The sequence below is a fragment of the Leopardus geoffroyi genome, chromosome E2 (genome assembly GCF_018350155.1).
Source record: "Leopardus geoffroyi isolate Oge1 chromosome E2, O.geoffroyi_Oge1_pat1.0, whole genome shotgun sequence".
Lineage (NCBI taxonomy): Eukaryota > Metazoa > Chordata > Mammalia > Carnivora > Felidae > Leopardus > Leopardus geoffroyi.
Window position 1 is genome coordinate 38,122,648 of NC_059335.1, and position 12,569 is coordinate 38,135,216.

The 12,569-nt window shown below is 35.1% G+C and overlaps 1 protein-coding gene across 5 annotated transcripts in view; it reads right to left on the reverse strand.

The window, feature by feature from the left end:
* LOC123579252 (cadherin-8) overlaps window positions 1–12,569 on the reverse strand; it is a 366,323-nt gene that overhangs the window by 58,308 nt on the left and 295,446 nt on the right. For 4 of the 5 annotated variants that reach the window (XM_045442964.1, XM_045442967.1, XM_045442965.1 and 1 more), the window contains 2 exons: window positions 10,019–10,140; window positions 6,298–6,552 (listed from right to left, as the gene is read on the reverse strand). In XM_045442964.1, the coding sequence (XP_045298920.1) occupies window positions 6,298–6,552; window positions 10,019–10,140 (377 nt within the window). The remainder of the gene's footprint in view (window positions 1–6,297; window positions 6,553–10,018; window positions 10,141–12,569) is intronic. The other variant, XM_045442968.1, reaches the window with a different exon arrangement.

Sequence of the window (12,569 nt, forward strand, 5' to 3'; positions counted from 1 at the left end):
TATGACGTCAATTACCTTTTAGATAATTGAAAATTTCTGGAGAGGTCACAGATTTTTAGGAGTACATATACAACATTCGGTTTATATATTTTTCCTTTCTACCAGTAAAGTTAAGATGCAATTGAAAAAAACTAATGTCTGATGATTTATTATGGATTAATTTTAAAGGAAGCTGAAATTTTATATATCTATATAGATATAGATAGGTAGATAGGTAATATCTATATATAGGAGATGGATAGATAGATAAATAGATTTATTAGAAAAACAAAGTATATCTGGAATGTTGGGATAAGGAGATGAATTTCAAGGCCATACTTGGAATTCTATGGGAGCAGACTTTGTTCTATTTCTTGAGATTACTAATTTGAAATGAAATAACCCTTCTAAGAAATGAAACTAAAAAAAGAAAAATTTTGAGAATTATGGGGCCATATCATATTTCTGTTTTATTAAAAAACATCAACACTTAACCCAACTTATATTGTTTTTATTAGCAGAGTTGATTAAACTTTACGTAAGACTATTTTACCTTACTTCAAAAATATTTAATGACTGAGGTATCACTGTCATTATTAATTTTTGAAAAGCAAGCATCCAACAGATACATTTTGGATGATCTGATCTGTTTGCAACCATAAAACTGTCATGGGATCCATTAGAAATGCAATATAAGATTCTATAGATATTATTCATTGATTTGCTCTTAGGTACCAAGCATGATTATATACAATGAGTTGGATTTTTACCCCCTTCACTGTTGTAAGAACACCACATGATAACTATTTAATACATATTGCCTAAATGAAAAAATGAATGAATGAACGGATGATGTCAGCATATTTTAGCCTCATCACTAATTCTCACATAACCTTGAGAAGTATGTATGAAGAAATGTATTGGAACCCTAGTACATCAAAGATGTGATATATAATATTTGATCCCAGATATATATGATAACAAACCACTTGTGCCTTCCTGCCCCAATACATCAGGCTGCCTCAAAATCTTGTTGACATTCATACATTCTGCACATGTATTTCAGTTAAGTTGGGGCTTACGCCTTCAATATCTTGGAGAGTGCATAGGATGCACTCATCCATTCTTGTTCTCATTGCTCAGGTACTTTGCTTTACTGAGATAAAGGTCCCCTTTTATTCTGACACATCACACAACAAAATGAAGACTTAGAAATCATAGTTCCTTGTAAGTGTGGACAAGGTGAGAGAGGATTGCATTCTCTTGCATCTTTTGGAGTGCTTTCAAAAGCTTCTGGAATATACATCTATGTTCCAGGAACACTCAACATTGATAGCCAAGATACTATCTACCATCACAGAACACTGTCACTTTGTCAGGCAAAACTTAATTTTCTTTTTTCTTGGCAAGTCTTTCTGTGGTGGTGTGAATTGGAAGGTGATGGAAAGTGAGTTGAATGGGACGAAATCAAAGGTGCTGCGGAAAGCACAGCATCGTTTTTGGTTTTCTATTCATTCCTCTGCCTATTAGCTTTCCTGAAATACTAACTTCTGTTTATTAGAGCATGAGTTTTAAACTTGGGAAAGGAAAGGATGAACCATGAATAAGCATCACATGCTTCAATCTTCTCAACTTGAAAGTAAAGTTGAATGAAATTACTTATATATGCACATAAAGGAGGGGAAAGTCCATAGCTTTTATCAGAGTATCGATGTTTTTTATAACTGAAAGAAAACAAAATAGCTTAAAAACCAGCCCCTAAAAGACGGGTCCTTGGAAATAAAAATTATGCACACAAGAGAAATCAAGTTATAACAATGATGATAAATTGAAAAAAGAGGAAATATTGGAATTTGGGAAATTATATTAAAATCTGCACAATGACCCAATTATCCTCCATAATTTCAAAACTGTATATAGTGTTCAAATATAAGCACTGTTCATAGATATTTAATGGATAGTTACTGGATATTTGTTTTATAATTTGCATGGTAATCCAATCTCTACCAAGACTTCTCCTATCTAGAGTGTTTTGCCATGCCAATGTGTGTGTGTGTGTGTGTGTGTGTGTGTGTGTGTATCTTTGTCTTTAAAAACCATTAGGTTACTGTTCAGAACATATACCTTGGAAATCTGACCTATGGAAAATACAACAGAAGGATATAGATTTGATTTTCTATGTCTCTTTTAAACACTAAGTGAAGTCGTCAGTCCTCTGGGTCAACATTTGGGGACCGTACCTTTATAAACCCATTTGTGAAACTTTCGATATTTTCCTCCATTTCTGTTTCCTTCACTCCCTTTCCCTTCCTGAAACCAAGTTGAGATAAAATGATACAAAGCAAGGACTTCTGAATAGTATGTTTATACAAAGTTTGAAATTTCCAGTGTCTCATACCTTTTTTCCTAGACTCTGCATATTTCATGTGTATTTTGTGCACCTCTGAATTAATACTAACAAAATATTCCATCACTTGCTCTGCTTTGAAAACCTCATTAGCAGGGTAAACCCCAAAGTTTCTAACATAGCTGAGAAGTCTCAGGTCCCTTTTCAATCTCTTCTCTCCATCTTCCATGATACTACTCCACAGGAATACTTCCTGATGCCTGCTTGACATTGCAAGCATCACTTCCTAGGCTGAACCTGTGTGGCATTATTTATCCTCCTGTAGCAGGTTTGTTTCCTGACTGGGTTCCCTTTACCACTAGTTGTATAGTTTTCTCTGAAGGAAATTTGAAAGATTTTATAATCAGCTATGTTTGCTAAATGGCAAAGACCATATAGCCTTCTCATGATTCATATGTATTTATAAATGTAAGGGAATCTTAGAGTTAAACAAAAGAAGAAAGGAATGTTGTTGAACTTGGTTTAATTCAGTGTCAGTGCTCCACGACCTTATTAAGTAAACCACACACACACGCACACACACACACACCATATATTGATGTGCTATGCCCTACAAGTTTTTCTCAGGCACTCTTTGTGAAATGCTGTCCTCCAAAATTCCTACTGAATTTTAAAGGCCTGGGAGACTTCCACCTCTGTGTGGAGGCATTGTGTCTATCTAGCTTGGTGGTTACCATGTCTCTGCCCTTCCAACGAAATGTCAGCTCCTCGTGGTACCACATATTACCCACTGGCACAAAGCCTAGGCCTAAGGCCTTTTACTATCCAGTGTCAATTTTAGTTTCTTCAAAAGGGTATCAACTTGGCTTCTAAGAACAAATGGAAAGAAGCATACACGTGTGCCCACCTTGCTTTAGTCCTAAATTCTTACTCAGTAACTTATAGGTTGAAAACAAAACAAAGAAAATATATTTGTATGAAATAGGCCAAGATTCTCAAACAATCCCTGACAGCATGTTCTCTGTGGATCATCAATCTCATTTAGGTGAGGTGCTAGAATATGGAATTGGGGATCGCATAAGAGGTTCAGCCAATGTGTATGTTGGCTGAAAACATGACTCCAAAAAAGATGGAGATTGTATGTGTCCTGCAGGTTCATCCCAGTATATTTGAAAAATAATGATATTAGCCCACACATTTAAATGAGGAGGAATAAAGTACAAGCCTTTCCTTTACCCTGAATAAATAAAATACTTGGAAATTACCAGAGGAGGAGTTATTCCAATACAGGGAACTAGATTGTCTTCTGTTATAGGGACCCATTAAGGGACTATTTATAATGTTTTGCTCCAAATCAAAGTCATGTAGCTATAACAAAATAAAGCAATCCTAATGATTTAATCCTATATTTTGCTTTTTAGACTATGACATTAGTTAAAATATACACTAATAATAATTATAATTATTTATTAAGCACTTGATATTGCACTAGATATTTCTGAAATATCGGAGTTTAGTAGAGGTTAAGACTGAAGGTCACAAAATTAGTAAATGGCAGGGCTGTGATTCACACTAAGATTATTCTCGTTTCAAATCCTTCCACTGTATTTTTTACTTATGTGCTCCCCTCTGTCAAAAGTGAGCTCTAAAAGTCATACTTCTGTTAATGATGGTTTTGAAATATATTTTGTTAAGTATGATTTCTTCAAATATTGTTTTACGGATTCTATTAATTTACCATCTCCTAGCTACACCCCCCAAAATGAGAATAGTACTGTATGCATTTTGTTGAGGCTATCAATTTCATCTGTTTTAAAATCAATCCTGTCTCCCTCTTGTGCATGCAAATAGATCCTGAAAAATGCCTGCTGGCAAGGAAGTTAAAATTAAATCTCCTAAATTTATTGTTTCATGAGTGTTATAAAATGCCATATTTTTGACTCACTGTTTTATATTTATTACAAAAAAGCCAACAGAAATTTTTCAAAGAAATAAATAAAGTAGCAAACCCTGGTGCTGGTGTTTATCAACAGATAATTATTTTTACTTTTCTCCCTAAGCTTTCTTTCTTTTCACTTAAGATTTTGTGGAATGCTTTTTGGATAATGTATCTTATGGGTCACAGGAGTTGACATTCTTCGCTTTTGAAAAATGCTCACTCTTGATCACAATCTTATTTCTAAGAAGTTTGTTGCACAGGCAATGGAATCTCAAAGTCCGCTTCCTTGGGAAGCACTGCAAGATCATAGAAAGTGCAAGGACTTTGGACGCTTCAAGAACAGACCTTGAAACCCATGTATGCCACTTTTCATGGCCTTGGAGAAGCCCCTCACCCTTTTTCAGCCTCAGCCTCCTTATCAGTAAAATGTGGCTGCCAACACCAATCTCCGAAGTAGTGATGTTGATTGTGTGTTGGATGTCTGTCTATATTACGGTATTCATGAAAGCATGCGGCTTTCACAATTCCTTGTCTGCATCTCTACTGCTACCACCTTAGATCACCAAGTACCTCACCAAGTCCTGGTACATAGTTTATGTTTAATAAATATCTTTTACCAACATCTTTTGCAATTACAGCCTATTAAATGTTCTTCCTGCTTAATTGCATGTATGCATGTGTGTGTGTTGTGCATGTGTGTGTACATTTTATTCAAAATGCGTTTTGTCCAGTTTCAGTGTTGCTTATTGCATTCTTCTTATTCTTACACTTAGCCACAGAGGTCTTCAATTCTTCAAACAAACCAAGGTCTTTCTCCCTTGAGGGTCTTTGCCCAAGCTTACCGTGCTGGCTAGAAGTCTCTTGCTTCCACTGCTTGAATGTCTAGCCCTTTCTAATTTTTTTTTTTCAGATTCAGCTTAAAGGATACTCACTTAAAAAGTAACTTTCTCTGACAACACCATATAAAGCAGGGTCTGCTTTTTCTTTTTTCCCCTTTGCCTAGTTGTGCCAGTGTTTCCTTCAATCCAGTTTTCAAAATTGAAATTATATTATGTATTCATTCCACTTTTTTTTTTAATAAGTCCTCTCCCTCATTAAGTTCCATTAGACAGGACATTCTTTTTTTGCCCTTTTTACATTGTTTCCCTGGGTCATGTTACAATAGTTAGTATCTTGTAGATGCAATACAAAATGTTGTTCAGTAAATAAATAAATAAGTGATTTTTCATTTGAAGAGGTTAGTTTGTGCACTGTGTCTGTGAGTAAAACAAGTGTTTCCATGGTAATATCTGAGAAGCTAGTTATTGAAATATTTGTCACTGCTGAATGAAATGAATTAGAACTATGATTCTAAAATTTCGTGAATATTCATTACATGCAAAGCATTAGCTAGATACATATCTAGAAATATAGGATATTATTTTCTTCCTTTCTTTGTGGTTTTTATTTATTTATTTTTTGACCTATGACATTCCTAGGATAAGCCAACTTCATATTGCTACAGTATTGGTCAGAGACAAAGGGGATTAGAAGAAGTAAACCAAAGCATTTTTTTTTTCATCCCAGACATAATTGATGCCAAATAGCTTGCCTCAGCTTCTATAGAGGGTGATGAAGCTGTAATTATATGCCACTAGATTTATTTACAGTAAAAAGGGAAGCTCCTCCCTGAAGGAAAAAAGAACTGAAGCAGTCTGTCATCTAGTCCTCAAACAGTAAAATATTCTCTGGGACTAAATAAGAGACCTTGACTCATACCTGGAAATACAACATTTTCAATGTAGTCCTTGCATCAATGAACCATCTGGAGCAAATTATCCTAATTATGTATGTATGATAAGCAAGAGGTTAGCATCTGAAATAAAATCCTAGAAAGACCCTATCAAGGGGATAGGATGGAGAACAGAGTTATGGAAGGCCCTCTAGCCAACACTGGTCACTAAAGCTCTCTATTTCTCTTTTCATGTTTGGTTCTGAGTGTGCTGTTGTCAAGCATAATGAAGGAAGGTACTGGTTTCTCCACAGCTGTTACCTGTTCCTCCACCCGTCCAGCCAGATTACCATTCTCTTCAGAGAGAACCTGGTTTATCCCCAGCTGACTCCTTTTCAGCTCTTGATAGATGTTTCCTGTCTCTGGTGGAACAGGTCCTATATTAAGAGGTCTTTTCAGTAAGATAGCTTCATTTCCCTTCAGCTCTTCAGCCTCCTTTCTGCCCAGAGGATTTGAGGTATGTTCTTGCAATTCTATCATTTCTAATTTTATTACGTGTTTGCCAGAGAGAAAACTCTAGAAGGGAAAAAGACTGTTGTTTAGGGCATTGTTTGCCACTAAATCCCCAGTACCTCACCAAGTCCTGGTACATAGTTTCTGTTTAGTAAGTATTTACTGACTGACCCAAACCTACCATCCTATTATACACATGAACTATCAGTTATATATTTTCTAATTTTGAAATCTTTAAACCATACCATCATTTCTGTTTTGGCCATTAGAGAGGAGTCAGTGGAAGGAATCTTTTTTATTCTTACTGTTAAACTGAGAGCCAAGTAATTTGTAAATGATTGTATCGTGATATGATTGAGTTGGAGACTAAAGATATATATTTGTCATCTTAAAACTTGTGACTTGAGATAAATTACCTAGAACTATTGGGGAAATTTTTCTAAAATAGAAGTTATTAGCAATAGAAAATACTATATTAATTATCTAATGGAGCAATTATTTCAGATGCTTCTAATGAAAAGGGATGCACAATGATTTTTGTATAATATGGACTATGGACTTTTTCTGTTATGGGTGGTGGTTCCTCTTTTTAGGAAGTAAATTGAAAATGTCATCTTTCACTTCATAATAATGAAAAGGTGCTAGAAGCAGACATGATTTCCAATTCTACTTTCAAAGAACCTATAACAGTTTCAGCATAGATGTATCACGTATTGGAGATGTACTTCCAGAGAGCAGGAAAGTGTTGTCCCTCCTTCCTTGGTGAAAGTTTTTATTTAGTCTTTTTTTTTTTTTAATTCTTCGTTTAATGAGTCCAATTAGTGGAAAAGAGTGGTCAAGCACAGTAGAGTTGTCTGTATTTTGTTGGTACTGGTTCTCATTTTGTGAGATGTTTTAAAAACCTCTTTGTAGAGGCTCTCTCAGTCCAGGAGGTTTTTACAGACTGAGTGTTGCAGTGGCTTGCCCTTAATTATTCCCAATGATCCCCAGCTGCCTCATTTCCCAGGAAGTAGATCCTCTTTGATTTTAGCCTTAAGTCCATACCTTCCGGACAAACCAGACATTTCAGAGTCCTCCACATTCCTTTTTCTGAGGCTGTTGTAAAGCAGACATTAATGGTTGAAAATATTGATAGAACTATGAATTTAGTGCTCATTCAGCTATTGGCATTTGTTTTTCATGAGTGTGTTATCACCTCATAATGAATATTCTGATTTCAAAGTCAGATGTTGTGTGGCATTATGAGAAATGACTGAAAATGTGTATGTTGAAGTTACATAAACACACTAGTGTTTATGTTGTTAACAAATTTATGTTGATAACAGTTAATTTTGGAAAATGTTAAGTATAAAAATAATATACTTGAGCCATTAAAAGTGGCCTACTGATGATGTAATGAATTACATGAGTTGTGACTAGCACAGAGGATTCAAGGAATTCAGGAGTTGTTTATACAACTTTATGTGTATCAACCAGTCCTATGTCCAAAACTTAGGTGAACAGTCAAAAATCTGATATCTTCATGTTAATATGAACTCTAATAAACGTACCTAAACACATTCACTTGAGGATAATTTAGTGGCAGTGGACAGATACACAACATAAGCATTTCTTCACAGAATGAGTCATTCATTTTGATATGCAAAAATCATAAAACAAAGAATCAACTTTTTTTTATTTTGATCTTGCATAGGAAAGATGATGAAACAATGCATTTGTTTTTCCTGAGGATAAAAACTGCTGAGGAATCATTAAAACCTTAGAAATAGTCAAAATCCATAGGATAAATCTCCAGATTCCTAGAGGTCCAAAGGTCAGTATCACAAGTGAAGCCAATGTGGAATTTTTGAAATCTCAATGCCATTGACTCTCTGAACTTGTGTGGTGAGTTTTGCATGAAAGTGGGGTTTTATTTAAATTCTAAAGCATTAGATACATTCTGTGTGATCAACAATGTCTGGTGTAGAAGTCTGTGATTGGCTATATTACCCCAGCAACGATCTGGCCCACACAACCATATCCTTGAAACTAACCTGCATAAATTTTGATCAAACTTTCTTTGCCAACTCAATCCTAACTTAGCTAAATGATATTTACTACTATATATATGTGTGTGTGTGTGTGTCTGTGTATACACAGACACATAAACACACACACACACACACACACACACATTCCACCCTCAAATGATAACAGATGAAAATGTTCAAAAGATAGGCTAAAGGGCAATTCCACATGATGAAATTAGGAAACATTTAAGTTAATGTTAGAATATTTTTTAAAAAGTGTATTGCTGCTAAAAATGAATATTTTGATAACCATATTTATGACACGTAGATGTTTGAAATTAATCAGTTTTATTGCTAGAATTTTAGCTGTACTTGGTGTGTGTGTGCACGCATGTATTTGTGTCTCTTTTTGGGAGATGGAAATGAGGCTAATCCTTCAGATACATGAGAGTAGTCGAGGGGAAAATGTCCCCTGTTGTACAGGAGCATTGTGAAATAATGAAATAAAAGTATAGGGCTACAGTGTTAGTCCTTTCTTTAGGTGGAAAAAAAATATCTAACTCTTGTCAGGTAAGCTACTCGACAAATAGTAAGTTTAATTCCTAACACCCACATGAGGCACAAGAATAGTTGGATTAACAACTCCAGTGTCATGCTGTCAGCTGCTGTTTATTTAAATTAAAATGTCACCATCCAGAAATAAATTAGGAAGTTGAAAAACGATAAATTTCTTAAACATACAGTACTTTGGCACCTTGTTAAAATAAATCTATTACATTTGTGTTTTTTAGAACTTTACATAGACTATTTCCATTTTGACATTCAGAGTAGAGCAGGTTTTGTTTGTCTTTGTGTGGTTTGCTCTTCCTCCCTCCTTCCCTCCCTCCCTCCCTCCCTCCCTCCCTCCCTCCTTCCCTTTTTTTTTTTCCTTCCTCTCTGTGTTTTTGTCTGTCTCCATTGTCCCTATCTCTGCTACAGAAGACAGGTTTAAAAAAAAAGTTTTGATTAATACACAAAATATTCAGTTGCTTTCCTTGCATGTCTAAAACATATTGTTCATCCTATGTTGATCTAAATAAATCTACACTATTTATAGATTTCAAAATTAGCTTTCTACAACTGGTCTTGCTGGGTTTCACCCTTAAGTGGTATTCCTATGATTGATATGAAACTGAAAGGCCCTCCCCATGAACTTTTTCTCCTGCTTCCTGTCATTGGAAGGTTAAAATTCTGTCCCCACCTCTCTAAGATCTTAGCCTGAGATATTTTAAGATGGTTGTTTGGCTCTGGGTTCATGGCCCAGTAGGTTGTTCGACTTCAGGAGCCAATGTGGTCATAAGTAGGGAGATTTAACAAACATCTGAGAAAGAAAAATGCTCCTTTTCTGTTCCCATTTGGGTGTTTCCTGCCTGTGACTTTGCAAACCATAAATGATGAGATGCTCACTATAATGCAGGTTAATTAAATATGAGACAGTTGTATACAAACATATTCAGCATTAACAACATGGAGATATTTACTTGGCCGGGTTTTCCATTTTCACATAAAAATGCCTCATATTCGGATGCGAATTCAGGGGCGTTGTCATTGACATCCAGCACTTTAATAGCAACAGGCACTCGTGATATCTGACTGTGGTTCCCTATGGGAAGGAAAAAATAACATCAGCATTGAGGGTATTTCATTTTTACCGTGCAACTCAACTTTCTTCTTGAAAGCATGTGTGTCTGTTTCTACTTCCCTTAATTAGGGTGTTTTCAACATAGTGATTATGGAATCTGACCATTCAATAAGGAAAAATAGCACGTGCTTGACTGCTTAAAAAAAAGGAGAAATTATTATTTCAAACACCATTTGCTGGAGCTTCGCTTTACAATGACCATGTCTGAAAAACTTAAAAGAGGTTTCCTTGATGAAGAAAGCTTTATGTTAATGATAAAATCCATTATACAAAAGAAAAAAGTGCTGTGTGGAACAAAGATTTATCTCTTTGTTTCTCTTGGGTAGAACACAAGCCATTTTTGTGCTATTACCATATTTGACTGGCTATATACTAAAGGTGAACATCAAAAACCCAGGAAAAGGCCAGAACCAAGTCAATTGTTAAGACAATGTCTTTAACAATGATAAACAAGATAATGTTAAAGATGGGGAAGCCTACATTTTATGAATTTTTTTTTATTAAAAACTGACCTTGGGATCTTTTTGGATAAGCTAAGGCTAAGTCATTTTAATATTGTCATTTTCATAAAGATTTTCATCAGTGTAAACAGATAATAATCTTGTAATCTTTTCAGGTCAATTCCAACAGCAGAGAATTTAATACATAATCCTTAATCCTCAGCCCTTAAATTTAAAAAGTTACATACGCACACACATATGCACAGAAATCTGGTCTACTAATATATTGCTGACTTCGGCCATGTGATGATTTTTCACTTGTAATAAATGCCATACAGTTTGTACCATGTAATAATATTTTGATCTCTTGTAAATTATACAGAATGCATTGGTGATGGCCAATTATTTTTGTTTCTATGGCACTATTTATATGTAAGGCAAGAGGGGGGACATGGAAGGCTTTTGAATATGAAGAAACAGACTTGGATTTGATACTTCAAAGTCTTCTTGGTGATAATTGATTAAATTCAGATCTCTAAAACCTTCACTCTTTTTTGTGTGTGAAATACGAAAATACTTCTATTATGAAAATACTTGTAAAGCACACCACCAATAATCATGGCCATGTTACAAATTTATAGTTGGTTAAACCCATTGGCAGTGTTACAAGATTTGAATTTAGTTAACTAGGATGGCTACTCTCCAATATTCTAATTTGATTAACTGTGGATGGATGAATATTATCCTGTGGAATTCCCACCGCCTCAGTCATGGAACATAACCTCATTCCCCAAAATCAAGCCAATGGCCTTAAATGTCTCACCTGATGAATCCCTTTTCTTTTCCTATTTTAGGTCTAATGAATGAATTGGTTCATTGAGAGAGGAACTGTGGATCTCTCTAGTTTCAATGGAAAGAGAAGTTTTTTTGAAAACATTACATGACCCTAAGGCAAGGAACTTACATTTTATGTTTTGTCTACTTATGTAAGGTGAATAAATAAGGTGTAAGGTATTTGAAATACACCACCTCTCTTCTAGCTGGACCGTGAGCTGGATAGCAGCTGATAGAGAGAAAAGGGCATATAGTGTTTGTACTACACAGCAATGTGTGGGGCCCCAGCTTTGCCCTGTACCTCCTAAGTGATCCTGAAAAAATTACTTAACTTTCTTTTATTCCTGAGAAAATCGAAACTGAAAAACTGAACACTTTATTTTCAGAATTGTTATAAATAAGAGAAAACAGGAAGGGCTCAGATACTATTAGGCACGTAGTCAAGGGCATTTTAGCCTTTGCCCTTTGTAATTGTCAGCACGATCAGTACCATGCATACTGTTTAGTATATACAATAAGAGATATTTCACATAATTAGATCTCTTCAGTCCTAAGTAAATTATAACTGTATCGAATCTAAGTAGGAGTTACATTAAATTCAATGATATTCCCATACTTTGATGGGAGACTGCCCTTCAAAGGATAATAAGCTTTTACCAAGATTATTCAGTTAAAACTTAACTCGAAGATGTAGTTGCGGTCTCCCAAACATGAAACCTTTGCATAGTATAGTACTGATGAACTTCAAAAACAAAGTATGTTAACGTAACTAATCACTGCCATTTCTTCAAGAATACTTACAGGCTTATTCTAAATCTTTATCTCAGGAGTGACCACTATTTGAAGTTTGAGTACAAATATCACATACCAAAAGGGATCTATCCTGAACATTCTCAGAATTGTATAATAATTTTCAAACTTCCCTGAGAGTCAGAACAGTTTAAATTCCGTATTTTTGTTCAAGGTACTATTGCACCCAAGTTGAACCCCTTAAACTGATTAATTTTATCTCGTAATTCTCTGGATCCCAACTTTATGAACTGTTGATCAGTTATTTACTTATATAACATTCATTTTCTCTGTTCCCCATCAGAGACCAACTCTTGTGTATATAAA